Here is a 25,866-nt window from a genome sequence, read left to right as displayed (position 1 = left end):
TGCAAGGAACGCTTTGCAACTGCATCTACACATTATTTTACATGTTCTCTGTACCTCCTTAATGAAGCACAGTCTGAAGAATCAATTCAGGCCAATAGAAATATTTACTTGGGGTTCTTGATTACAAGAGAGGCTTTCCTGAACACCATGCAATATTGCAGCACTGCATGAGCCTGACCTGAAGACATCTAATTCTTTCTTGGTCTTAATACAAAGAACTCAATGAACCCTCACATTTCTCAGGTTTGACTGAGAAGTTAATTTTTCTGGACATCCTACAAGAAATGCTGCCCTTCAAGGTAACCTCTGCCAAAAAGAGTCATTGGGAAGGGAATGGAGGTCACGTCCAATGGGCAGGGAGTTTTAATACCCTTATTTTGATTTAAGTCCATCTAATATATTGATACTAAACCAACTCAATGAGCTAAATCATAAATAACCGTTCATTTAGATAATTCAGACTATAAATTACGCTATGAATGAATAAAGTGATTGTCCAATAAATTAAAGATGCAGAACTGTCACAGCACAACTGAATGATATTACTTTTCATCTACTAACACAGGTAACAGCTTTATCTCTCTTTTGAACAAAGACAGAATGTCTTCTATTTCTCTGCAAGGTGCTCTTCTCATCTTTGAGCACTCAACTCTTCTTTTTCTGCAGTTTTTCCAGATGAGGGAGAATTTTGCCTTGGCATTAGAGACATGAGTCCCTGGCCAGTCCAGAGATACACTTTTGCCCAGTGCAACCGAGAAAAACCCACTCCTGTTGGACTCAAACTGAAGATGGAACAGGGGAAGTTGGAATCCATGTGCAGGAAGCTGACTACATACAACAATAGAAATATTAATACCTGAAACTTTACCCAAGACTAAAAGGGTATGTTCCAAGATCTGATCTGGGTGAACCAATCAAGAAGAATTGCTATTTAAGGATGTATGCCAGCAGTTGAAAATTACTCACTTGCATGAAGGAAAAAAAAAAAAAAATTGTCAAAATGCTCGTGGAAAAAAATGCTGCGTTCTTAAAAAAAACCCAAAACCCAAAACCCCAAAAAACAAGCAACAATAAATACAGAGTAAAGCACTGAAGTCCTTCAAAATTTACTAGACAGCAGCCAGGAAAATATCCATGTCCCAAGCTTCTCCTTGCAAAATAGAACATAATCAGCAACTGCCACATATGTCCTTTATTTATTTTTTAACAGGTTTTAGGGCAGTGTTTTAGATATTTTTAAAGATAAATTTCTGTTAAATAACCTGCTGATACAAATGAAGTGTTCCTAAACTCAGGTAACATAGAACATGTTTTCTTTAATCCAGATAAATAATATAAATATTATTCGTTGTGTTTGGATTTACATGGCAGGAAACTGTACTTTTTTTGTGTCCTTTTTTTCTTTTTGTGTGGCTGTGTGTGTTGTGTGTATGAGTGTGTGTGTAAGAAAATTCCAACAGCATCAGCAAGCCAGAAGCTTTCTGTATGCTATACAAAAAAGCAGGTAAATGCCTTCTACTGTGACACCACAGATGAACCTACACATTTTTTCCGGGGTATAAACCTGATTTACAGAGAAAAAGCATCCAGAAGAGAAGCATTTTTTCAGAGTATGTAAAAGGAAATGAAAGCAGCAGAAAAGGGCCATATACCTCATCCTCTTTGCTACACCATTCACAGCAGACATTTCTCAAACAATAATAATTTTATCTAATTTCAATGCCAATAGGATTACATTGTGTTAAACACGTATGTATAAATATGTGTGAATGTATGTATGTATAATATGTATAAACATATCTACGAGCACAGACAGACACATACACACACAATTATTCCTAGAGAGCTGTAATGGATGGGGCTCTATATTCCTGGATTTCCAAAATTTTATTAATAATTACTTTTATGGGCATACTACTTCAGTTTGGAAGAAATATAATGCAGTCAATTTTCAGCTTTTAACTCAATTCCCTTAGTGTGCAATTAATAGTGGGAATATTTAAATGACGTCCTGACAGAAAACCTGCATCTCAAATGGCAATAAAAAGTAGTAAGTTCACTTCAATTATAATGAAAATGACTTCTCACAATGCAGGCTAAAAAAGAGAAAATATTTTATTTGAGCAAACAGAAATTAACTGTATGCAAGGGAAACATTTTAAGAGAAGTGATTAGAAAACGTATAAAAACAACTTGTGATAAAGGAACAAGATGAAGTAAAAGAATTAAATATATAAATGTGCTGATGACTTTGGAACTGTTTTTCACGGGCCATATCAATAGATAAGGCCTAAAAGCAGCTTTTCCCCATCAGAAAAACTGTTTGCAATTAAGAATTCTTCACCTGCATCTAAAGAAAAGCATTTCTTTCAAAACAAAACACCTATCTATATGAATAGGTGTGAGAACACTATTACAGAAATACTTAGTTCTCCACTGCACTTGCAGATATTTTAAGTTGACTGCATTAATGTTTGAATATACCAAATCAATCAACTGATCTGTTATTGAGGGATTTACTGGGTTGGAAGTCAGACTTACGTCATCCATAAAATCAATCAATGAGGATGAAGAGGAGGAAAAGGAATCCTATTTTAATGAAAACAGCAGTAAAAAAAAAAGAGAGAGAGAGAAAGAAAAGGATGAAGAAAACTGTTCAATATAAATAAAAGTGCAAAAATAAAGAACTGTAAATAACCAGTGGCAGTAATAGTTACCTCAGTAAGTTTTCATTAATTGTCTTTCATAGACAATTAATTAATGTTCTATCTGTAAAGAAACCAGTGTTTTTCCAGCACTTACTCAATAAAGTATTATTGCTATACTCTCAACAGGATTCTTATACTGAAAGTAATTTGTAAGATAAACTATTACAAAGGAAATTTTAAAACTATGTTAATTATGAGGACTTCAAGAGAGAACAATGAATAAGTGAATACATAATGAAAAGAAAGACAATTTTGGGACATCAGTCACAGCAAGGATTATGCTCTTTCATAGTTAAACTTGATGATCCTGTATTTGCATCAGGAAAAAATGGGCAAACTTTAGATTAATGTCTAACTGTAAAGGTGGTGCCTTGTATCCTCTGAATTCAGTTTCATCAATATTTCATCTCAGTTGTTCTTTTAAAAGAAAGATGATACTTTGATTACTGTTGATTGGAAAAGAAGATAATAAATTTATAGTATTGTTTCAATTGTTTTCCTGCCAGGCTTTCTACCTAATCTGGCCTTTTGTCTAGAAGTGACAAAGGTATTAAAGAGATTAATTTTTTAAATAAAAGGATCTGTGAAGAGGAGATAAATAGCAATTATCTGGATTTTACAGATCTGTGTAAAATGAACAGATGATGAAAAAACCTAATAAACTCTACCAATGACTTTATGGGATACAATCAAGGCTGATTTAGTATTTTCCTGTTTTTACCAAACCACTACCAACATTACTTAGCATTTTTCTGAATACAAAGAAAAGCCATTTGAACAACTACGCTTTTCATGCTCGTTGCAAAATCAGGCAAATTTCTGCATTCAAGGTCTGAGAGAGAATTCACTGTGATTACAAGTATTCAAGAGAAGACAGCCAGCACTGTAAATAATAAACAATTCTCAGGTGTTATTATGCACAAATATTATTGTTGCAATACAATTAAAATACAGGAGCAAACTCTCAGCAGATATGCACAGAACCTGCACCCAACAGCAGTTCCACTGACTAACAGAGTTAGAATAGCTGTGCACTTACTTCAAATTGATCCAGAGCAGAGGTAGGCGCATTCAAAAATGCCAAGAAAGAATTCTGTGAGTCTTGGTGCTTTACACCTAGAAAACAGCAGCAGGTTTTTAAGCTACAGAAAAAATGACCTTCTCATGGAGGACCTTTGCCTTGCTGAATCAAGAGTTTTGAGTGTCCACCTGAAACACCTACATGCTTTGAAATAAATTGCACATTTGGTTTATTTTCCACAGTAAATGATTTTTTAAAGGACAAGCAAGTGCTGATTAAAGTGTGTGGTGTGAGTTCCATGGGGAAACACGCTCTTGTCTGTGTCTGTTCTGCAGAGGACACTGGTTTCTAAGGTGCACTTGCACCACACACTCATTCAGCAGGTGTCACACCTGCTCTGGTGACATCTGGCATGTCCCACCGTGGCAGGACAGCTGGAACCAACAAAAACACGGCACTTCCAAACAAGATGAGCTCCTTGAGCCATGCTCTGTGCCTGTCACCTCTCCCTGCTGAGTGCCCAGCAGTAACACAATGCTGGGTGAAGCTCCAGATGTTTCTGTCACACCACTCCATCTAAGTGATGCCCAGTGGGAACACTGCTTCCTCTGGAGCTGCAGAGGCTGGCACACCTCAGCTCTTACTTTAACTTGCTCCAACTGGTACTTTTTTATTTCTTCTTCTTGTCTAATTCAAGCTGCTGTGTGGGTGTTTATACTTCACAGATATGTATAAATGTTATTCTTCTCAATGCTATAAATGCATTATATGCACATACATATATTTATTATGACCAGAGCCTGCAGGACTATGTGCATCTCAAAACAATGATGCCATCAGAAGTCACCTATTTCTTTTTAAAAATGTTAGTGTCTTGCTCTAATTATCCATATCATTTTCTAAATATGACCCAGTGAATAAACTTACAAAGAACTCCTTCCTCTTTAAAATATAAATACACTGAAATCACAGTAAAATACTAAAACTAGTTTTCAAATTACCAACAACTTTATGGAATACTCTCAGCACTTTTTTCCCCACCTGTCTAAATTTCTGGAAAATATTTATAAACAGGAAAGGATTAGGTGCTAAGCCAAACAATCCCTTCCTAGAAATCAATTTCCACACACTGCAAGTTATTCTATCACTGTACCTTGACTGCATTTGAATCTTCTATACAGCTCATAATTCAAACAGCAACATATTTCTTCTTTTATGAGAAAATCAAATCAAAGATGGCAACGATTTAGATTAAGGTGTATTTCTATCAGACTGTTTGAGTATTTGCAGTAGAATATTACTAATATAATTACATTAAGAAACATGACTAATGTTTCCTTGAGCTTTTTTTGGTTTTTGTTTTTTGCTTGCTTGTTTTCAGCAAAGAGTAAATGTTTATTTCATCAAAACAATAAGGTTTTAAACACTGTAAAAAATAGGGTAAAATATGAATCATAAATTCATAACATTATTTAACAAAAAGGAAGATTTCAGAAGTCAAGTAATCATGCATAATATTTAAGGAAGTTCAAGAACATATAAATGAAAGCTAAATACAACAAAAGTATTTTTGTCTCCAGGGAGATGCTGTCAAGAGTTTCTCTCCAAGTACTTGGAGGAAGCATAATCCTGGTATCAGTGCTAAGCATCAAGATGAGGGAGTATCAATTCCCTAAGTCTTATTTGCTAATTGGTACCATTTTTTAATGTTCTGTATAGGTTTGAATTATTTTACCAGTCAATCAGCTCTGGGAGGCCTATATAGAGGAGATGAATGTAAACTATAATACTTTATTGACTGACCAGCATTAAATTGGAAAAGCTGAACAGTATTTGACATCCCAATGCAGCAATTGTTGCCAGGGTGTTTAAATTCTGTAGTTCACATAGTTCCCTACAGAAAATTAGGTAATTCCATTTGGCCTGAAAAATACTTCTTCCCATGTGACTCATAAGATACAAACATTAGAGCTACTACAAAAACTGCAAAGAATCAGCCAGATCATTAATCAACTCTTAACAAATTTTTTCATTGCAGAATTACCAAAAAAGTCTCTTCTCCCAGCAACAATGCATAATAGTGTTAGACAGATGCAAGAGTAATCCCAGAACATACTCTTAATAGCAGAGCAAAGCACTCATGACCACACTGCTCACTATGTGGCTGCAAAGCCTAACAATGAAGTTCTCCCAGAAACAAACAAATGCTATGAATTCCTCTGCAGTTGTTTACTCTCTGTATAGACAGTTCCAAAACCCTCAGAGATGAACAACAGTATGATCAGTATTGATGTCTAAATACCTTCATCCATCATAAAGGTTAGAAGTATATCTACATTCTAACAGTCTTCTGGCAGTAAATCACCAAACAGAGGCCAAATAAAAACAAAGCAGCCTCAACTCAAATAATACCTTACTGGTTCAAAGGTACCAACAAAACTGAGGTGTATTACAAGTATTAGAAGTGGAAATTCAACTACTGTGGGTACATCTTGGCATACAAGCGTTGTGCTCACATGTTGGTATCATATTTTAGTTTCAAGGTGACACTTGACTGATAACATGCACCCACCAATGTGACACACTATTTACTTGGATATCAGTTGCCATACCCTTTTCTGATCTAAGCTCTTCTGTCTCCTTTTTCAGCCTTTCGATGTCTGCCAAAAGCTCCATATTCTTCTTCTCAGATTCTTGCAATTTACTTCAAAAGAACAGAAAAAAATGTATGTAAGTTTTGAGAACCCAAGATACAAGTCACTCTTGTTCCTGATGTCTTCAAATGCCAGAATGAATCTACTGGGACCTGTTTAGTTTACAGGAAAAAAGCCATTTATCTATTAAATAGGTTTATGTTTTTCATGTTTCTAATTTCTAAGTAATTGCGTGAGCTGGTATCCTGTGAATGAGAAAAAGACTATATATTTTTATGTAATAAAGTGTAATGTTTTCCATTAAAATTTATTTGTTAATTAAGTACCAGTGATACTAATAGATTCAGCTGAACTGTTTTTTTTCTCAGTTCCTTTACAGTTAGTTGTTTCAGTGCTTTCTGACTCACAGCTGAGAGGTAACACTACTCTGCAATTTGAGCACATTTCTCATTCTTGCCTATCAAAGCAAACACTGGTTCTCCTGTTCTTATAGGATTTCCAATGCTGCCTGCCATCACATTAACTGGCCAGAAAAACATTCAAGGTAGGTGAACCAGACGTTCCCATTTTACAGGTAACATACTTGAAGCTCAACTCTGTCTTATTGCTTTCCTAAAAAGCTGCAAAACAAACCAGTGCTCTGAGCTGAAGCTGGACACCTAAAAATGGAATGACTTCCTACCAACCCCTGTTTCAGGCATTCATGCAACTCAGAATAAATTCTATTCTGGGGGTGGTGAGGTCGAAGTGAGAAAGAGAGAGGTCTGAGGAAGGAATATAAGAATTCATAATAGTCCATTAACCATTATTATTTCTTACTGTGTAAATCAATATGCAAAAATTGATTTTAGTAAGCTAACCCAGTGCAGCTATCAGCAGAATGGAAAAGAATATATTCTAAGACACAAACCCAAACTGTGGATTTGGATTTGTTATCACAACTAGGACGGATCATATCATAAAAGAGAATGTGTTCCCTCCAAAAGTCTTCAAGACTTCAACTTTCCCCAGTAAGTGTTCAGCTATTCAAACAATGGGGAGATGTTGGGTTTTTTTTTAATCTGGGTGTATGAAACTGGCATGTCATTCATGACCAAATTTCCACAGATGAGGTATTTGATGACATTTCCTGGGAGGTATCAAAGTAAATTTGCATCAGAACAATTCAGTCTTACCACTCTGTAGAGATACAGGAAGCTTTGACTTTGTTCAGCTCATCCTGAATAGCCTGTTTGGCTCGGATCTCAGCATCAAGAGCAGACTGGAGCTCCAGCCTTGCAGACATATCCAGCTTTGCAAAGCGTCGCATCTTCCACGGCATGTCCTAGGAAAGAATCAAAAAAGGGAGTAGAAAGAGGAAAGGAAGCTGAACACGAGGAATGCAACTAACTTCAACAACTGCATTTCTCAGTCTATTATGTCCTTAATGTTAAGAGTTCATTAGTTTCAAAATAATCTAAAATTAAGAGTAGTGTTAGTAGTAGTATTTCTGAACTCAAGTAACAAATTTTATGTTTTATGCTGATCTCAAAGCAAAGAGATTTTGTGAAATCTGGTTTTGATATGCCTCAATTCGGATGACAGCTATGAAGGACATCCACACTTCACAAGTGAAAGATTTGAAGGTTTTCATGAACAAAAGCAGGATTTCCTTCAACAAATTAATATATGATTATAAAGTAGCTACTTCAACTGTAATACAGATGAAATCACATTATAAAGATACTGGTGTTTAATTAATTGATAAACAGTAAGTTTGGTATTCAGTTATTCAGAAGCTCAAGGAAAATCTAACTTTCAGTTTAACTTTTAGTTAACATAGACTCTACAGATAGATAATTGCTGCAGCTGAAACTGTCTAATTAGTGTTTTTTTCAAACAAAAAAAAACCTTCTAACATATGGAAGTAAAGTCTTACTGTAGCTCTTGCACCCAAACTGGAGTTCCTTAGGGCTTCCAGCTCTTCTGTCATTTTAGAGGCCAAGGCCTGAAGATAACCTCGAGCATCTTTTTCATCGCTTACCCTAAATGATTACATAAGAAAAAAAATAAGGTGCTTTAACCAAAGAATCTTAGGAAAAAACAGAAGTCCCTTCAGTAAGTCAACAGCCAGAAACAGCTAAAAACAGAATACAAAAAGAGCCATAAAATGTAATATTATATGTTGTATAAAAACAACAACAACAACAACCCAAAAAAGAAAACCACACAGAACTAATTCTTTGCTGCTTTGTGGAATTCCATTAAACAATATGCATCACTAAGAAAAAAAATGAAAATTCAAGAATTACCTATCAGCTACCTGAAGGTGAGACTATGAGAAAGAAATCTTTGAACCTATTTTTAGGGAGTAAATTAAGACAAAATTCACAACCAATAATTAACAATTCAATTGTCCAGATAATATTGGAAGTGGTGGTTAATTTAACTGTACTAACTGACTATGAGAACTAGTAGTTAAAGAGTGCTTTAAACAGTTACTTCAAGAAGTGCTAATTAAATAGGGAGAGTCTACTTCTAAAGTTATTAAACAGTGTAAGCCAGAAGAGCTGTCTCATCCACTGAGCTTGTTTTCTATCCAGACATGTTTTCTGAATGTAAAGACAACACGGAGACATGTCTGTTTTTCAGATTCTTTGATCATCAGTTACAAAGAAAGAAAACAACTTTCTGTGATTAATCACAACAGGTTCTTTCTTCACTTTGCCTCAGGTGTTAACATAGAAAAGAAAGCTGCTAAAAAAATTAACTCACTGAAACTAAGCAACTTATGAAAAACCTAAAACAAACAAACAAACAGAAAAAAACCCCAACACCATCCCTCTCACCTCATTTCCTTACATGCCTGGCTCTAAACATATTCACTTTGCCCACAGAAGAGCAACCCCAGTTTGCAACACCAAGCCTTATGCAAGTTCCTGAGCTGCCTCAGAGACCAACAGGTAATAGCACAGCTTGATCACAGCTAAGTCTTACCAACACCAAACACTGAAATGTTTAGACTCTGCTCAAAGTACTGAACCTCAAATAGCTTTAAATGAAATATAGGAAAGTGGGGAAATAGCTTTTCTATTTAATGAGAATTAACTTATCCTTGCTTCCTGATCTTTGAAAGTAACTCTAATCCTAAATCTGTTGGGATTTCTCCAGAGGGTTGATTTTGTCTTGCAGTGACGTTCCAAGCAGGAAGTGTTTCCCCCTTTGTGCCTATAAGGCAATGTAAGTTTTTCTGGTTGATGCTACCAGGGTTCATACACACACAGAACATGGAAATGGTGCTGCTTGCAAGTTTCCCATTAATTAGAAAAGTTCCAAGGCAGATTTACAGATAGTTGCCAGGAGGCAAGGAAGACAGGGAGCACATACTCTGAATTCCCATGGGCAAAGGGCAACTGAAGAGCTTTCCCACAGTGGCCTTAGGGCAAGATCACACCGTGAAAGTCACGGGCTAAATATCCACAGGTTGTGGTGACTTTTGGGTGTGCAGTTTCAGATTTATTTAAGGAAGACAGACTACTGTAATACAGAGGAGCCAAAAGTAAAATTAGCAACTATTTTCCACAAATCTCACACCCAACATGAAAATGCAAGCATTTATTGGGCTTTCTCTTCTTTGTCTCCTGCTTATAATTTAGTTCAAGAAGTGGGGAGGAATCTAGGAAAACCCTACATGACCTGGCTATTCAAGTCAGTGAGAGTTTTTCTATTAATGAGTCATTGTTTTTCCCACAGTATATGCAAAACTCGATGGAAGCAGCAAACCAACTTATTTTCCCATAACATTCTGGATGACACATTTTGATAATCTCAGATAATCTGAGCCTACACAAACCACTTAGGCTGTAACAGAGGGCAAAAGATGCCAGAAGTAGCTAAAGTTGCTTTTTGGAGGTAGTGAGTGAAGAATTAAACACATTGTAAAAAGGAAAAAAGCTTAAGCAGGAATAAAAAGAATGTGAGACTCTCAAGGTAAGAGTAAGTTTTCCTGATGCATGAGAAGCAAAAGAGATTTTAGGAATCAGAATTTAATTTTCTCTATTTTTAATGACACGCCAAATCTTTGCAGAAAAAAAGGGTCCAATTTCTATGTCCAATTTTATGATGCCACACAGATCCTTCCTGATGGAAGGTGAGGAAACATTTCAGTTATTTGGTTTATGGTGCACAGAACCCTCAAGCTCCAAATGCTGAAAAGCTGCACATGCAAAAACCTCAGAGAGATGTTCCACAGACAAGCAGAAATCTAGAAAATGAAAATATAAAGTGAATTTTTACAAATATCTGTGCTGATTTCAAGGGAACTCCTCAAGCTCTGGAAGACATCAAATTAAAGCAGTACAATGTCGAACTGAGGTGGTTTTGTTGTCCACTAGATGGCAAAATTCTCTCAATAATCAAATACGTCACTAAACATTATGTGGACCCAAGAATTATGTGGAGCTTTTTAATTTGCTAGTGTTTTGCTGGGGTTGTTGCATTTGGTTGGCTTTAAAAAACTAAAATTAAAGAAAAAAATAGCAAGAATGGCAAATTAACTCTTACTAATGTTGCTCTCCTTGTCCTCATTTTGACAGAGAGTCTGGACAAGCACAGCAAGAGACCTAAGGAAGAGAAGTTCTTCAGGTTCCACCCCATCACTTCTTTCTTCACTGAAAATTTAGATAAACTGTTCTGTTTTCAATAAAATTGCCCTTGCAAGCTTAGCTCCTTAATGCAAAGAAGCCAGAAGAGGAATATGGTACAAATTCCTGTAAAATTAAATTTAACTTTTTGGTTAGAGCCAACATCATGACAACCTTCATGTAACCACTAGCTGCTATCTGTATGGTGTTTGTCAGGATGCTCAGGAAGTCAGACTGGGATACTTTACAATACAAAATGGACCCAGAGGACTAAAGAATTTTGCTCAACAGAAGTGGTCTAATTAAAGCCCTGGGGTGTTACACCAAGCTGTGTTAAACCTGATTTAAAAACCCCAAGGAAATCTGAGCCTCTTTTAGTCTCTCAATGCTTTTAAATTTCTGCTGTCGTATCAGTATGCTCAAAGTCTCCAACTCCATTTTTAATTTTTCCCCTGGTGTCTCTAATAAAATCTGTTCCTTAAAACTACCTTTCTAAAACGTTTTAAGACTTCCCTCTGCTCCCAAGCCCTGAAATTTCACTCTGCCCTCCAGAATTTCTATTTTAGAGATAATTAACTTCTGACTATTCTTACCTCAAACACAGCACATCTCAGAATTTTACGTTTTGGGTTTCTTAAGAGTTGAATATGCATAGAATTTTTGCTATATTTTGTTCACAACTTGTGTGTGCTTTTATGTATTTTCTGAGAGCAAACAGATTTTAAAACTATCAAAGAGCCTCCTACCGTAATTTTGGGGATTTTTTAGGTTTGATTTAGTTTAGAAGTGTTGAGAGGGGGTAGTTGGTACTTTTTTTTTCTTTTGGTGGTGGCTTTGTGTTGGGTTTTTTTTTTTCAATGAAATCAATTAAGATAAAACCAACAATAGTACAAAAAAAACATGGCTGATAAGGAAAATATTAACTAAATATAGTGGTAAACAACTGTGACAGCTTCTGGGCAGCTGAATCTAAGCCTAACATCCATTCTATGGGTAAAACAGGTAGGATTCTGCTCATCCATGTAAACACACTTAACAACACAGAATTAGCCATCTGATATGAGCTGTGTAAGCTTCCTTTTCAAACTGTGGTGAGGAAAACAGAATTCTGGAGTACTAGTCACGGGATTTATTGAGTTGTCTACCTTAGGACCTCTACAACTAGGTTAGATTAATCCCTTTCAAGTCAAGATTCTTTCCAAGTATGCTGGGAATTACTACCAAGATTTCCTGCAACCTCCTTTCTGCACAGCACAGAAATAAGGTACCACAGCTATTTAAAATACTCCTTTTTCAAGTGACTGCATTAACCTCCAGTGCAATTAATCTCTTTCCCATCTCCCATAGGAAAATTTATAGCTGACTATAAAAGCCTCAATATTTCTTACTCTTGTCAAGGAATGATGAGTGATTTGGCTAATATAAACTCATCAATATAATAGCTCCATTAAGGCTGAATGATCCGTGAGGGTCTGTTGAGTCCACAATAGAATTTGCAGTGAAAGTTTGATACAAGTGTTTATATTAAAATATTGCCTTGTTTATGGTACCTTGAGATAACAACAGCAAGTTTAAAAGGTTTTCATAAATTATCCCTAAAGATGCAATAAAGCAGAGTAAGAAAGCAGGGAAAGGCTAAAGGGAATGTGATAAGCCATTAAAATTACTCACAAGTTACAAACTCGGAGAGAAACAGCAATTTAGAAGGGCCCCAAGAATCATGAAGAAAGTGACAAATCTTAACCATCCAAAGTGTGAATTTCAAAGCAATTTCTTTAGAGGTATGCTTTAGACGGCAAACCACTTAAAAGAATTTAGTGACTTCTTGGGCTTGTGTTACTCCAAACAGGGCTAAAACAAGTCCCTTGAACTACTACAGGACACTGAGCAAACTTTACATCTACTGCCTCCTATCCTTCCTGGATCACAGTACAAAAAGAACATGGCAATTTTTAGGAGATGGAAATAATGCACCCAAAATACATGTTTTAATGTAATATTGTGTGAGAAATCTGTTCAGTTTTGAAGAGGGACCCCACAAATTCTCCCCCTCTTTGCTAGCTCCAAGGCATTCCACTGTCACACTGAAGATGTGGACATGTACAGAACAGCATGTTCTTCTGAGGAAAACACAGGCTTGTGACTGATTAAATAAAACTAGTTTTCTCCAATCTTAGGTGTGAGGTTTTCTTCTTTTAAAATATTTATCATTGTAATAGATGCTTAAATACTTCATATAGCACCCATGAAGAGAAGGGCCTAGTTGAAGTATGCAGTGCTGAACTCTAAGAACAGCAGACGGACATGACCAGATTATCTGGGTAAAACACATGGAAAAATCTAAACATTACAAGGAAAAAATGTGAACTATGATAAGGGCTCACATAGCTGAAAAAAAATTTAACATAAGCAGAGAAAAGTATGGAGGGAAAATTGAGATGTGTTTAGTGATGAAAAACTGGAACGAAGCCAGACTTTTAAAATTTCCTTAATATTTTTGCCTCAGTACTGCTATATATTCCTTTTCACATAATTCTTTAATTTTTAGTTCTCTATTATTTAGAAGACACTATACTACCATAAGGGATCAGTAAAATGATGCCTGTCATTCAGAAAGTCACGTCTTGCATGCTCCTGATCTTTTTTCACTAAGTATCTTCAGAGATAACAAAAAACTCAAGCCCAAACGCTTTTACCCTTTACAGGTGACATCCCTAACATGAAAAAAGCTTTATTATTTGCCTGAACCATCAGTAATACATCTTAAAATATTAAACAATCTCATAAAGTAAAGGAGAAGGTACATTTTTAATGGCTGTTGGCACATTTTTACATTGTGTTACGTGGAACAATCCACAGTTAATTCTAATTTGTCTTTTCCTTTAACTGCCCAGTTCCATGAGTGCTTTCACACATTAATCTGAAATATTGTGTTTGATTACCCTGGTGCAATATGACAGATAAGCACTACCTTAAAGCAATGAGGAATGTGAAATTATAGACTTGTCTCACCTGTTACCTGGATTTTTTTTCTGAATAAACATTTAGTTGGCCAGAAATTAAAAGTTGTTTAAATTACCAGTTAAATATTTTTTTAAAATTTTTGTGACTCAGGTTGCCCACTACTATCACTGTTATGAGAGACAAAATTTAAAAGGAACACACACATAAAGCGGACCCTTTAAATTTTTTAACTTCTGCTACAAATACAATCCCTTGAGACAAATTTGACTTCTTAAGACAGATCACCATTACATACTTTTATGCAACAAACATTGTTTAAAACACACTGGAAACCCAGAGCATGGCCCTTCTGCCTTGTTATGTATTCACATGGCATTATTCAAAAGCTGAACTTCTCTCTATCAGACAACAAAATTGAACTAACATTACAACAATACCAAACTAGGTTTCTCTAAAACAGTGTTTCCCATTTTTGCCTGGACACAACAAATTAGAATTTTTCACTAACATGAGACTGAAAAAAGGGGAGGGGATAATCAATTAGTAACAAAAAAATATTAATGTATCATGATGAAGTCTTCCTAGAAGTGGATGATCTGTAAAATAAAATATCTGAATGTTAACTGGTTTTGTAGATGTGAAACACTGCAGGGGATAATTAAAGATGGGGGGAGATAAATAGGCAGGAAGAGGGAAAATAAAGACAGATGAAAAACTTAGAATACACAATCTTTTTCTCTTAATAGTTTCAACCTTTTTCCTTCTCTTTAATTTACTAGAATTGGACAGAAGACTCCAGAAAGATAACATCATTATTTAGCAAAAATACCATAACAAACATCACTTGACTGGCTTTGTGGTAGTCTCAAATACTCTCCTTGTGAAAAAAATCACATAAAAGTTGCACTGTATTTGTTTCATTCTGCCACATGCCAAGCAGATGAAGGAAATTAATGCTGAGACACAAATACTCAGCCACTACTTTTCCCAGGCTTCTTCCCTCTTGGAGGAGTGAGCTCAGCACATGATTCCTTTCAGCATTCTTCCACAGCCACAAAGCCACACCCAATGGCCACGATTCTTCTGCACTTTGAAAAGCTCTATTTGGTGAGACACTTCCACTCTTAAGGAGGAACACAATTTTCTGGATTTGTGCATTATTAAAATCTCAGCCAAAATCCCAGCAGAATCCCAGACGGGTGTGAAGTTTCACCTCGGCACTTGCAAGTGTTGTGTGCAAAGACAAAAACTCAGCAGCAGCCCCACCACATACTGAGGGGTTTCTGTCATGCATGAGAGCAGAGCACTCACCACTGGATGATCTCAGTGATTTGGGCCTCCCAGTGAGCCACAGACTCTTTCTTATCAGCCAGGTCTCTCATCTCTTCCTCCAGCTGTCGATTATTCATACTCAGTCTCTCAAACATGGTGGTGAGCTGAAGGAGAATTTAAACAACTAGTTAAAAGTATAAACTGCTGTGACTCCCTCTCTGTGCAGACTCAAAACCATGTTCCCCTCTCCCACACCTTGTACCTGCTTTAGAAATTGGTATTGGCCATCACATTAAACACCATGTAACAATAAAAAGTCAGAATCTCTTAGGTATAATCTTAGCTGTACTGAAAAGCCACTTTTAAGGACTTGAACAACACTTTTACTCTATCAATTTAATGAGTTTTCTGAGATTTATGTCTCCAAGTACCTCTAAAACTCTTAGAAGGTTTCTGCTTTGCACCATATAGGTGTGGAATGTTCTGTATAGAAAAATCTATGCTAAAAGAGCAAAGCAAGGACATAAAAATTGTTATGGCACAGATAAGACTGCTGAACCTCTCCCTTGTTTAGTAACCATAGAGAGAGAGAGACTGAACAGATACAGGCGTGAGACAGTCCTGAGATTCTCCAGGTGTCTCACATTCTCCTATTTTTTGTTTGACTTACTTGAAGACAGGAAAATTGAAATTAAATGCACATCTCTAAGTACAATATGTTATACCTAGCAATTAACCTCTCTCATTCAAATTGCTGCCATTCATACAGGCACATTCTGCAAGACAAAAGCCACAGATCACCCAAGCTGGTATTGGGAACTAAACCTTCATTATGTTAAGTAATTATTCAGAAAGTCAAATTGGAATCAGAGACCAGATAGACTTTATGGGAAGGCCTGCTTAGGAGAATGAAATCTCAGGTGAAAGCTTCTTTTGGTACTGAAAGATATTAACAATTCAAATGATAAAAGAATGGCCAATTTAAAACCTATTTTGCTTTTTACTCCAAATATGAATAACTCCACTCCTATTTATCATTTAAATGGGCTTATAATTTAAATATGCCTACTTATTATATGTCATTTGACAAGAAAAATACAAAGGTAATGGGGGAAGAGAGAGAGAGCTGAAAAACTATCAAAGTGACTAGGCTCTTTCTTAGTTTTCTTGGACTAAGCCTACCTATAGACTATATATTGTCTGTCTTATACTGGTATGAAAATATACTGTAATTTGAGCACAGACATGCAAACATGCTTACTTTGAAGAACATTGTACTTTCATCATAGTTTTAGAAAATCTAATGCATTACAAAAGGAATAGACAAGTTTAGCAAGATTTGGATAATGCACAATGAACTTGAATAACCTGTCAAAATGAACAATAAAGACACAATCCAAATTCAAGAATCATAATTATTTCTTGCTCAATGCAGTTCAGTTAATATGCCTTATCATTTGTATTTTTTCAGTATCTCAAAGAAACACTTAATCTCAAAAGGTAGGAGGGGCCCTGGTATTTCAAACGATTGACGTGCAAATGTACTCTAAGTAATCTCATCATTAACTATGTATTTTTATATTTGGGTCATACAATGAAATAATCCTTTTTTGTTGGCTTACAGTGCTGTCTAGAATTAATCTTACAAAAATGTAAGACTATCTAATTCCATTCCCACACATAAATACTCACATATGCATACATATATATATATATATATATATATGCAACTTCAGATGTCTCAAGTTCAGATGCCTGTAGATACTCTAGTCAAATCTAATATTAATCATCAATTTTTGGTGCAACATCAATTTCTGCTTTCAGTTAAGACTTAGCAATAATCAATGCATCTCCATATTGTCCAGTTTGTACATAGGATATACTAGTTGTAAATTCAGGGCTCAACTAATCAGCACTTACCTTATCAAGTTCATTTGTAAGTTTTTTGTTTTCCTCTGTCAGCAGGATCTTTTCTCGTTCATACTTTTGTTTGAACTCGGTTTCAAATTCCTCTCTCTCACTTTGGCTAAGAAATACAGTGAAGCAGAATTACAAAGTTTTCTATTTTAACTCACCCCATTATTCATTTAAACACAAAGAGATCAATGCACACACATGTTGAAGGGAAGTACTACATTGATAATAGCACACCTATTAAAATTAAGCAGTTTAATATATCACCGTCTCAGGACTGCAAGCCTGTTCAATTTTAGAGTTAGTAAAGTATCCTCCAGTGCAGAACTAACAGAGCTCCACCAAGCCAGTGTTTATCAGCCCACTCACACAAATTTTATTCTTCAGATGTATCCTTTAAACAATGAGCAGCTGTCATCCTACAAACCAAAGCATGTGTCAATGCTGTAAAATGCTCAGGGCACGTTCTCAGCTCACATGAACATTATTGTAACACACACATTTCTATAATTCCAAGTTTCACACAGAATGACAGGCAAGAATGACCACACAATACAAAAGCTAAATTATAGCACTTGGGCCTGGGTCTCTGATGAGTACATCTTATATGGGCTGGTCTTTGAGCAATTTAGAATAGCCCAGAAGTCATATCTGAACTGTTAATTCAGGTATCATACACTCACTAGGAGCAAAAAGTGGATGGGATAACTTACACATTCTTAATATCACAAGATTCTACAGCAAGCTTGGACCATTCTTTCTGAGAAAGTCTCACAGTAGCTGTTTCCCCCAAACCTTCCCTTCTCCCATGGATGTCATTCAGTAGAGGAGAACCCCTGGCAGAATCTCCTTAATATTAACTTTGACCGTGCACAATGAATGTGAGAACTTGAAAACTAACAAAGCTGCAGGCTCTTTGCCATAAAATCCATAGAATTTCCTTCAAGTGGTGCACAGCAATGTTTTAGATGTGTAACTCCCACCTTGTATCTACTGTTTTCAGATTCATGAGCCTTGCATCTCATATCACCTTTTTACCAATTTTTCTGGTCATTGGCACAAAGTTCATCAGTAGTTTGACAGAACTATACTGTAAATGCCACAGATACAGAAAATATCCACTCAGCAAATAACACTGTCCAGTCTGAAAAGACCTGAAAAAGTGCCCAGTATTAAAGGTTACCTGTGTAAAAATAAAATCCAGTGGAAACTTTGTCTTGAGCACTGAAATTTTTTTTCTAGATACTGATCAGAATTTTACACAATGCAAACATAAATTACATTCTTGCTGCTTATTCTGAGATGTAGAACTACTGCAGTTTTGCCTAATTGAGAGAACACCCTCCAGTGATGAGAAATGTCAGTGATTACGCTGAACCCAGTTCAGAGCAATGCTGGTTTGAATTTCCTACTCTTAATTTGAAATTCATTTAGTGCTTCAACCACTCTTTGAAATCTAGTACAACATGTCAGGCTTACAGTGAAATTCTATGTTGCCAGGCGTCCTTTGAAACATAACACTTCATCCTAGTAAAGTTACATACTATCTCACTGTTTAAATGCCAAGTTTGAAATTCACCACCACTCTTTTTCTGTATCAATAGATTCCATGCATATGATGAAGAGTGTAGGAAAAAAGCAGGAAGAGATTAAAGCATTGGCTGTCATAGGAATTAACAACAGGTCCTGCTTCTGTTTTCAATGCGTAGATTCAAAACTAATTTTGCAGACAGAAGACCAAACTAACTTTAAATAATTTTTTTACCAGCTTTCATGGGTCTGTTTTGGAATATTTTTCTGTATTTGTCTTAAATTTATTCCTTTAAGCCTTTAGGGCTGAAAGCAGCCATAAATGGTGGTGGATTAAGGATGCTATGGATTAGTGAAAGAGCCCAACATATTTGTAATTTTCTATATTTTATATTCTTAATTCAGCTGGTGATTGTCATTACTTCAGTAAGTCAGATTGCTACAGTATAACATAGAAATGAAGATAAACTTGAAACAGAGGAAAATGTGAGTATAATACATCACACCCAAAGGGCTACTCAGCAAACAACAGAACTGTGACAGACTCCATAGGTCTATCTTGAACAGACACCAAGATCAAAATAATGCTTTGGCTTTGAAGCCTGGCATCCTCCTCTCCCATCAAACTTCTCTCATCTAACATTTAGCTATGTGTCTCCTCTTCAAGTTAAGAAAATATACATAACCCAGCTTTCTTTTTATCAGTAAAACTGCAGCAAACCACATCCAAGCAATGTGAAATACTGCTTTATGGTATCACTTTGTCACTCCAGCTCTTTATTGCATCGGTACAAAGTGGCCAAATATTTTATCTTACTGCTTTGAAACCAAGAAAAATAGACCTGAAACAAACACCAGCCCTCAGGCTTCTTCATATCACACAATTTAAAACCAGCAAATGCTGTTCTATAAACCTCTCTGCTTTATAAATCCATCATGAAATGACGGACCTAAAATAAGTTTCTACAAATGTGATTTATTTTACACAGTTCCTTGCATCTTCTTCTGAAATACTTCCTAATGACAATTCTAAGAAATGCAATCTTGTGCTACACAGATCACTGGCCTGATACTGTGTTCCTCTGCTTCCAACTTTAATAGCATGCAGTTTATGAGACTTCAGCAAAGTGCAATCATTTTGCAATCATTTTACGGGAAGGTAATCTCTCCCTTGAAGACTTATGCTTTTGAAATAGCATATGCTTTTAAAATTGAAAGAAACAAAAATATTTATTTAAAAAATGTAAAATATAAACCACTAATGTGCAAGTTACACAAAAATTTACATACAGATTTTGTCAAAGCTCTTACTGATCCTTGCTTAGAATAACTGTGTAATTCACTCATCATACACAATAATACAACCACATCCTCTTACCAAGATCTTTTTAAATATGCACTGAAAGTTATTTTTAGACTACTAAAATATTTTTGCCAAACTGTATAAGCACACTTCAACTCCATGGCCACCCCAAGCCTATTGTTGAAATAATTCCACTTATTTCAGCACAAAACCTCCAGGTGCTTCCTTTTCAGTGCTTACATTCAACACCTCTCTACTGGAAGACTCACAAAAAGCTTTTCATGCCAGACTACAAAAGCTAAAAACAATATGGATAACCAGAAGTAGAAAATCTATGTTCTCTTAACAAAAACGACCAAATATTGAGTAGCAACAGCAATTCCTGCATTCCTAATGCTTAAGCTTCCCTTCTAAATTGCAGAAGTCAAACCATAGCATAACTTGAACAGTGGACTTCTGCCTTTCTGTGGAGTCCTAATGCTTGCATGAGATTTTGCAGATTTGTTTAACAAAAGACAGGTAAGATCAGGCCTTTACCAAGCACCAATCATGTGCTTGGACACCCAACTTAACAGGACTGCATTCCTTGCCATGAGGAGCCAAGTGTCTAATACTGGTTATGTGACACATTACTGCTCACACTTTAAAACGTTCTCTTACACAAACACTTGAAACACAGACATTAACACATGGTTATGACAGCACTCGCTGCAGATTTGTACCCAGTTTTTTTTTATTTCTAGAGAGAGACTAGACTGACAGAGAGTTTATGAACGAGCTAGAACGGACATGTAGTTAGAAAGCCTGCAGCTGTACAACATTAGAATTGGGGAAGAAGGAGCTTTTTGTTCAGTCACTGCTTGGAGGTATGATGCTTACAAACAGAATAACCTGCAGAAAGAAGTATTCATGATTGTTTGGTGAATATTCCTCCTTCTGAGACACTGCTGGACTTAAAAACGTGTCATACCATCACCTTTATATTTTAGAAAACAGAATAGCCTTTTTTGCATTTGTAACTCATTGGTCAGCAAGACAGTTGTGTCACAATGAAAACATGCTGTTGAGGCAAGTTTTACCTCTCCACCTAGAACAATGCAGCAAACTCCTGTCCAAACTCCTGTCCTGTTAGTAGGTCCAGCCTATTGAAGAGTTGCATGCTAGAAAGAAACAGCTCATGCACTGCATTCTAGGTTGTAGGACCTATGATTCCTGCTGAATACAATTTACTAGACAGTGTTTCCCCCCTTATTTGCATAAACTTTTTGGAAAAAAACTGTATTTAATTTACTACTTATATTTAAAGGTCTTGCTATAGTTTGGCTAAGCTCTCAGCAGAGACTTCTCCATGGTTTCTCTCATCTGCCATCTTGCTACAGCAGCAAAAAGACTCATTTATGTCTATGAAGCATTCTGAATTTTTTATGAATGAACATGAGCATGTTCAATTTATAACTTATTCCCACTACTACACCATCCAAGAGAAAAACTTGTTTTTATTGATGAATGCCTCAAGGAACAATCTCAAGGCCAGTTATAAGCTCCACCGTGTGGGAGAGAAAAAATCAGGTCTGACAAATTACCGTGTCAGAAGAGATAAAGCAGCTTACGCCCACAGTAGTCTGCTGACTGATGTTAACACTGGATGGAACCCAGCATGGATTAGCCTCAGCTCACATTAAGTGACTGTTCCTGTGCTGGCAGAAATGTAAACAATGCTTGATCTCTAACACATTAGTTCTGCATCAAAAGATGAAAATACCAAATAAAAGAAAAATGTTGAAAAACTGTTTTAAAGTGCAACATAAGTTTCAGGGGTCAACATACCCCAAGCAGCAAGTATGGAACTCCAGTTACATACCTTGGAATGGTCAGCCAGTAAAACAGTTCTGATGCAAAATTACCTGTTTCAGTACAAGAATGTGGAGTTTTTTGTTCTGCTCTGTTTTTAAAGGTTACTGTTTTCAACTCTGGCATCGGCTCAGCCAACATTCAACAGTATGCATTACACTTAAGGAAGTGTATTTGGAACAATACTAGGAGTCCTCAAAGGGTTAAAAACAAGTAAATTTCATACAATACTCACTTTTCTCTTCTGGTTTTCTCTAACTTGTCTTTCAAAACCATGATTTCCTTCTTGAGGGCAAGCTGCTGGCTCTCTGCATCCCGTAGTTCTTTCTTCAGACTTTTTATTTCATTAGCATGCATCATTTCACGTTTAGATAGTTCCTCTTCATAGAAAAGACTCTTCTTTTCCAGGTCTGCCTTTAATTTAGTGATCTCTTGCTGGTGTTCTATACTGCTTACCCCAGGTGAACGACCAACCTGTTTTTGCTAAAATATATAGCCCCAAATTAACACTCAAGAATGCTGAAAACGATGCTTAATAACAGCTCAATATTCCAAAGTCTTTGTTTAGAAATATCCCCTTAGAGCCTTGAGTTAAATACATCGATCTCATTTTTTTTCAATATTTGTTAAGAGTATAAATCTAGATGACACTCTATTATTTTGTTATTTAAGTGCAGTAATAGTTTTCAAGCCATTGAAAATTTTATCATCACTTTAAACACCTTAAATGCAGTCAGGAAGCGACCGCAGAATTAAAGACTTCGATGCTTCCACTCACACAGTTGACAGCAACAAGTTCAAATGACTTTCAGAAATGCAGAATAAGGACTAGGATATACAGTTACTATATTCTGAAGGACAAATAGTTTCTGGAAAAGTTATACTAAGACAAGCAGAGGCTTAACTGAAGGCTAAAGTCTAGCTACAGAAACACCACATGGATTGTATCAGTCAGGAGGGAAACCTGACCTATTTTACTGAAATGGACCGTTTCTATCACAGTGGATTAATAGGAAAAACAAGCTTTAAACAATAAGAGTAATTACTTCACTTTTCGCAGTTTCATAGCTCTCTTAGTGAGGTCTTCAGGCATTTCAATAGTCTTTACACACTGCTTCAGGATACATACACATTTGCACCAAATGCTGCACTCACTAAACTCAATGTCCTGCCATAACATAGAGGAGGAGCAAGATCAGGTTCAAAATGAGATAGTGGCATGACATGCACTGAAATCCAAGTATGGAAATAACTTTTTAATGTCAACATATGCACAACTTGGTTTGGAATTTCTTCTTGTTTTAAAGTATGCAATTAAAGGTATTCTAAGGAAAGCAAATTCATAAAAACACTCTTTTGAGAAACTGGAAAACCTACTTCCTTATGGTGACTGTGTCACACCTTCCAGAGGACTGAAGGTATTTTTTTAATTATACCTCTATTCTTATCATGAGATGGTAAAAACTTCTCAGTCACCTTAAATTTGGCGTGGCTTTTGGTAATTTTCTTTTGCTGATGTATCAACAGGCTTTAAGAGCTAAATGTCATTGTAGAACATTCCAATGAGCTGAATTTGTACCATGACAAATTCTGTGAGAAAGCTGGGCCTTGCTGTTTGTGTCAGCAAAAAAACTGCAAAACCCCTACATGTATGAGCCAGAGATGTGCTGCTACTGCACCATTTTCTCTAACTCATCAAAACAACCATCTGTTTTGATCTAAGAGTAAAATCCTGGCCTTAGGATGCAGAATGATAAACTGGAGAAGGAAGATGCCATCCTAACAGGAGATGCTTTGGAGAAAGAAAGTTGGTTTTTTTTAAAAAGCAAGCATTGGAATTTCTTTCATGCACAGGCAATTAACTATGGAACTTATTTGTTACTGCCCAACATCCTGAATTGCTCATATATACAGGGTAATGGAGCACAGAAAAAGTTTAAGCTTTGCAACATCCTCTGTTGGGTACATAAAATGTTTTAGTGGAATTGCACATTTTTTACCACAATGGAAAGATACTATTGCAACCATAAGAGAGATGGTGCAGTAGAAGAGAAAGCCGAATGGTATTGAACAATGGCTTAGAGAACTAGAGAGAGACAGTAAACAGAGATTACATTTTTATTTGATGTAAGTGCATATTCCAAATAGATGTTTTCATACATGCCTACTTCAAGTGGACAAATGGTGAAACTGAGACATAATGCATCTCCTGGCACATTGACAGCTGTTGCTTAATGCACCCCTCTCGGCTAACAGGGCACACTGCTGACTAACACTGAGTCTGATTTTACTGAAAATCTGCATACATGACATCCACAGGATCCCCTCTGTCCACACACATCACTGACGAGTTTGCAGAACCCCAGCAGGTCAGTGCTGCAGCACTTGGCTGGACAGAAGGCACACTGCCTTCTTCCCAATGGGCTCTGCTTCATCCATGAACTCTCTGACCTTACCCTTTACCACAGGCCCTACTCCTTTCCTGAGGAAGCTGCACCCAGGCCTCTGCACCTCCCCAGATGTTCTGAATAACAGTGACAGTGGCAGAGTGGGCTGCCTGTAATAAGAGGGTTCACATCTAGGCCAGCAGTTCTCATTTAAGTTCCTTCAGAATTCCCTCAGGTGACTTCACATCTGACTCACCTGCCAGCTCCCCTGCTTTCTGCAATCATCCCAGACACATCCAGCTCATCTGCTCAGCCTGCTGCAACGAACACACTGTGTGGCAATCTCCCCTCCTTCAGCAGTGAAGTGTGACACACCGAGGACTTGTGGAGCATTTTTTGCCACAGCTCTATTAGCTCAGACATTGCCTTTTCCATCCCCAAGCAGCCCCATGAGTTTCCTGAGGTTTTCTGCTTTGGATTTAAAGAACTCTCCCCAGTCACTCTGAGCATCCTCTGCAAAACGCTTCCTAAATTCTTTTTATTTAGCTCTCAACATCCTGTTTACACTTAGCCTTCCATAATTTATGGTCTTTTCTATTCTCCTCATTTGGAGAAACCTTCCTTCTTCTTTAAATACTTACTTTTGTGTAGGAGAGCTCCCTGAATTTAATAAGGAGCCATGCAGAGCTTTTACTGAATGGACAGTGCAGTATCACAAAAACCACACGTGATTCAAAGTGTGCTTACTGAATTGTAAAATATTACCAAGAAAGCTAAAATTCCCTTTTCTTATTCTGACAAGCTTGCCCTGCTGTTATAAATCAGCATATCATTTATTCTCAACAGATCTCCCATAAATTCTTCTTGCCTCTTAAACTGTCATACAAATTCTTTGCTGATAGGGAAGATTCATGAATGCAGAAGAAACACATGTTAATTTTCAGATAGCAATCTGAATTCACAACAGTAGAAACTTTATTAATATTAACTTCATATTGAATGGATTTCCTTATTTTCTTTTAGCAAAGGAAATGTTTGCAAAAAACCACCAAATTTTCTGTGCCATAACTTAATGCTGATGAATGCCACAGAGAACTCTAATGAAAAAAGACTTGATTACTGTTGGGGGTTGGTTTTTCCTTTCCTCTTTGCCTGTGGAACTTTTTCCAGGCATCTCATTGACATGGTAAGAAGCACTGATGGCTAGGTCCTTGAGACGGGGGAGGGGGAACCTCCCTCGTTTTTTGGGAGATTCTCTCAGAGGGTGTGGGGGGACACCTGGAGATGAGAAGCATTTAAAGCAGAGTGGGAGGAGTTGCTCTCTCTTGCTCACTCTTGGCTTTGGAGGAGGAGGGTCGCTGCTACCCCCCACCATCCCAGGGCTGGGAGATTATTCCATAGTTGGTTTTTGTTTGCCTTGTTACACATACTGGTAAAGATCTGTTATTCCTATCCCCGTATCTTTTCCTGAGACACCCTTAATTTCAGAATTATACTAGTTCAGAGGGAGAGAATTTATTTTCTCCATTTCAAGGGAAGGCCCTGCTTTCCCTAGCAGACACCTGTCTTTCAAACCAGGACAGTTGTTCATTTAAATTAAGACCAGATTAAAACTAATCTCACATTTTGCCCAAAAAGTT

General features: G+C 36.6%; 1 protein-coding gene across 9 annotated transcripts in view; it reads right to left on the bottom strand.

Annotated features, from left to right (window-relative positions):
• Positions 1-25,866, bottom strand: part of CDC42BPA (CDC42 binding protein kinase alpha) — a 180,973-nt gene that overhangs the window by 38,047 nt on the left and 117,060 nt on the right. For 7 of the 9 annotated variants that reach the window (XM_088161084.1, XM_088161085.1, XM_088161088.1 and 4 more), the window contains 7 exons: positions 22,075-22,322; positions 17,162-17,267; positions 15,281-15,405; positions 8,302-8,407; positions 7,559-7,707; positions 6,342-6,433; positions 3,748-3,824 (listed from right to left, as the gene is read on the bottom strand). In XM_088161084.1, coding sequence (XP_088017210.1) covers positions 3,748-3,824; positions 6,342-6,433; positions 7,559-7,707; positions 8,302-8,407; positions 15,281-15,405; positions 17,162-17,267; positions 22,075-22,322 — 903 coding nt within the window. Of the gene's footprint in view, positions 1-2,541; positions 2,590-3,747; positions 3,825-6,341; positions 6,434-7,558; positions 7,708-8,301; positions 8,408-15,280; positions 15,406-17,161; positions 17,268-22,074; positions 22,323-25,866 lie in introns of all 9 variants that reach the window. The other 2 variants (XM_088161092.1, XM_088161086.1) reach the window with 2 other exon arrangements.

The sequence above is a fragment of the Sturnus vulgaris genome, chromosome 3, assembly GCF_052056855.1.
Source record: "Sturnus vulgaris isolate bStuVul1 chromosome 3, bStuVul1.hap1, whole genome shotgun sequence".
Lineage (NCBI taxonomy): Eukaryota > Metazoa > Chordata > Aves > Passeriformes > Sturnidae > Sturnus > Sturnus vulgaris.
The sequence above is the reverse complement of the archived record's forward strand: the minus strand, read 5'-3'. Positions and strand labels throughout refer to the sequence as shown.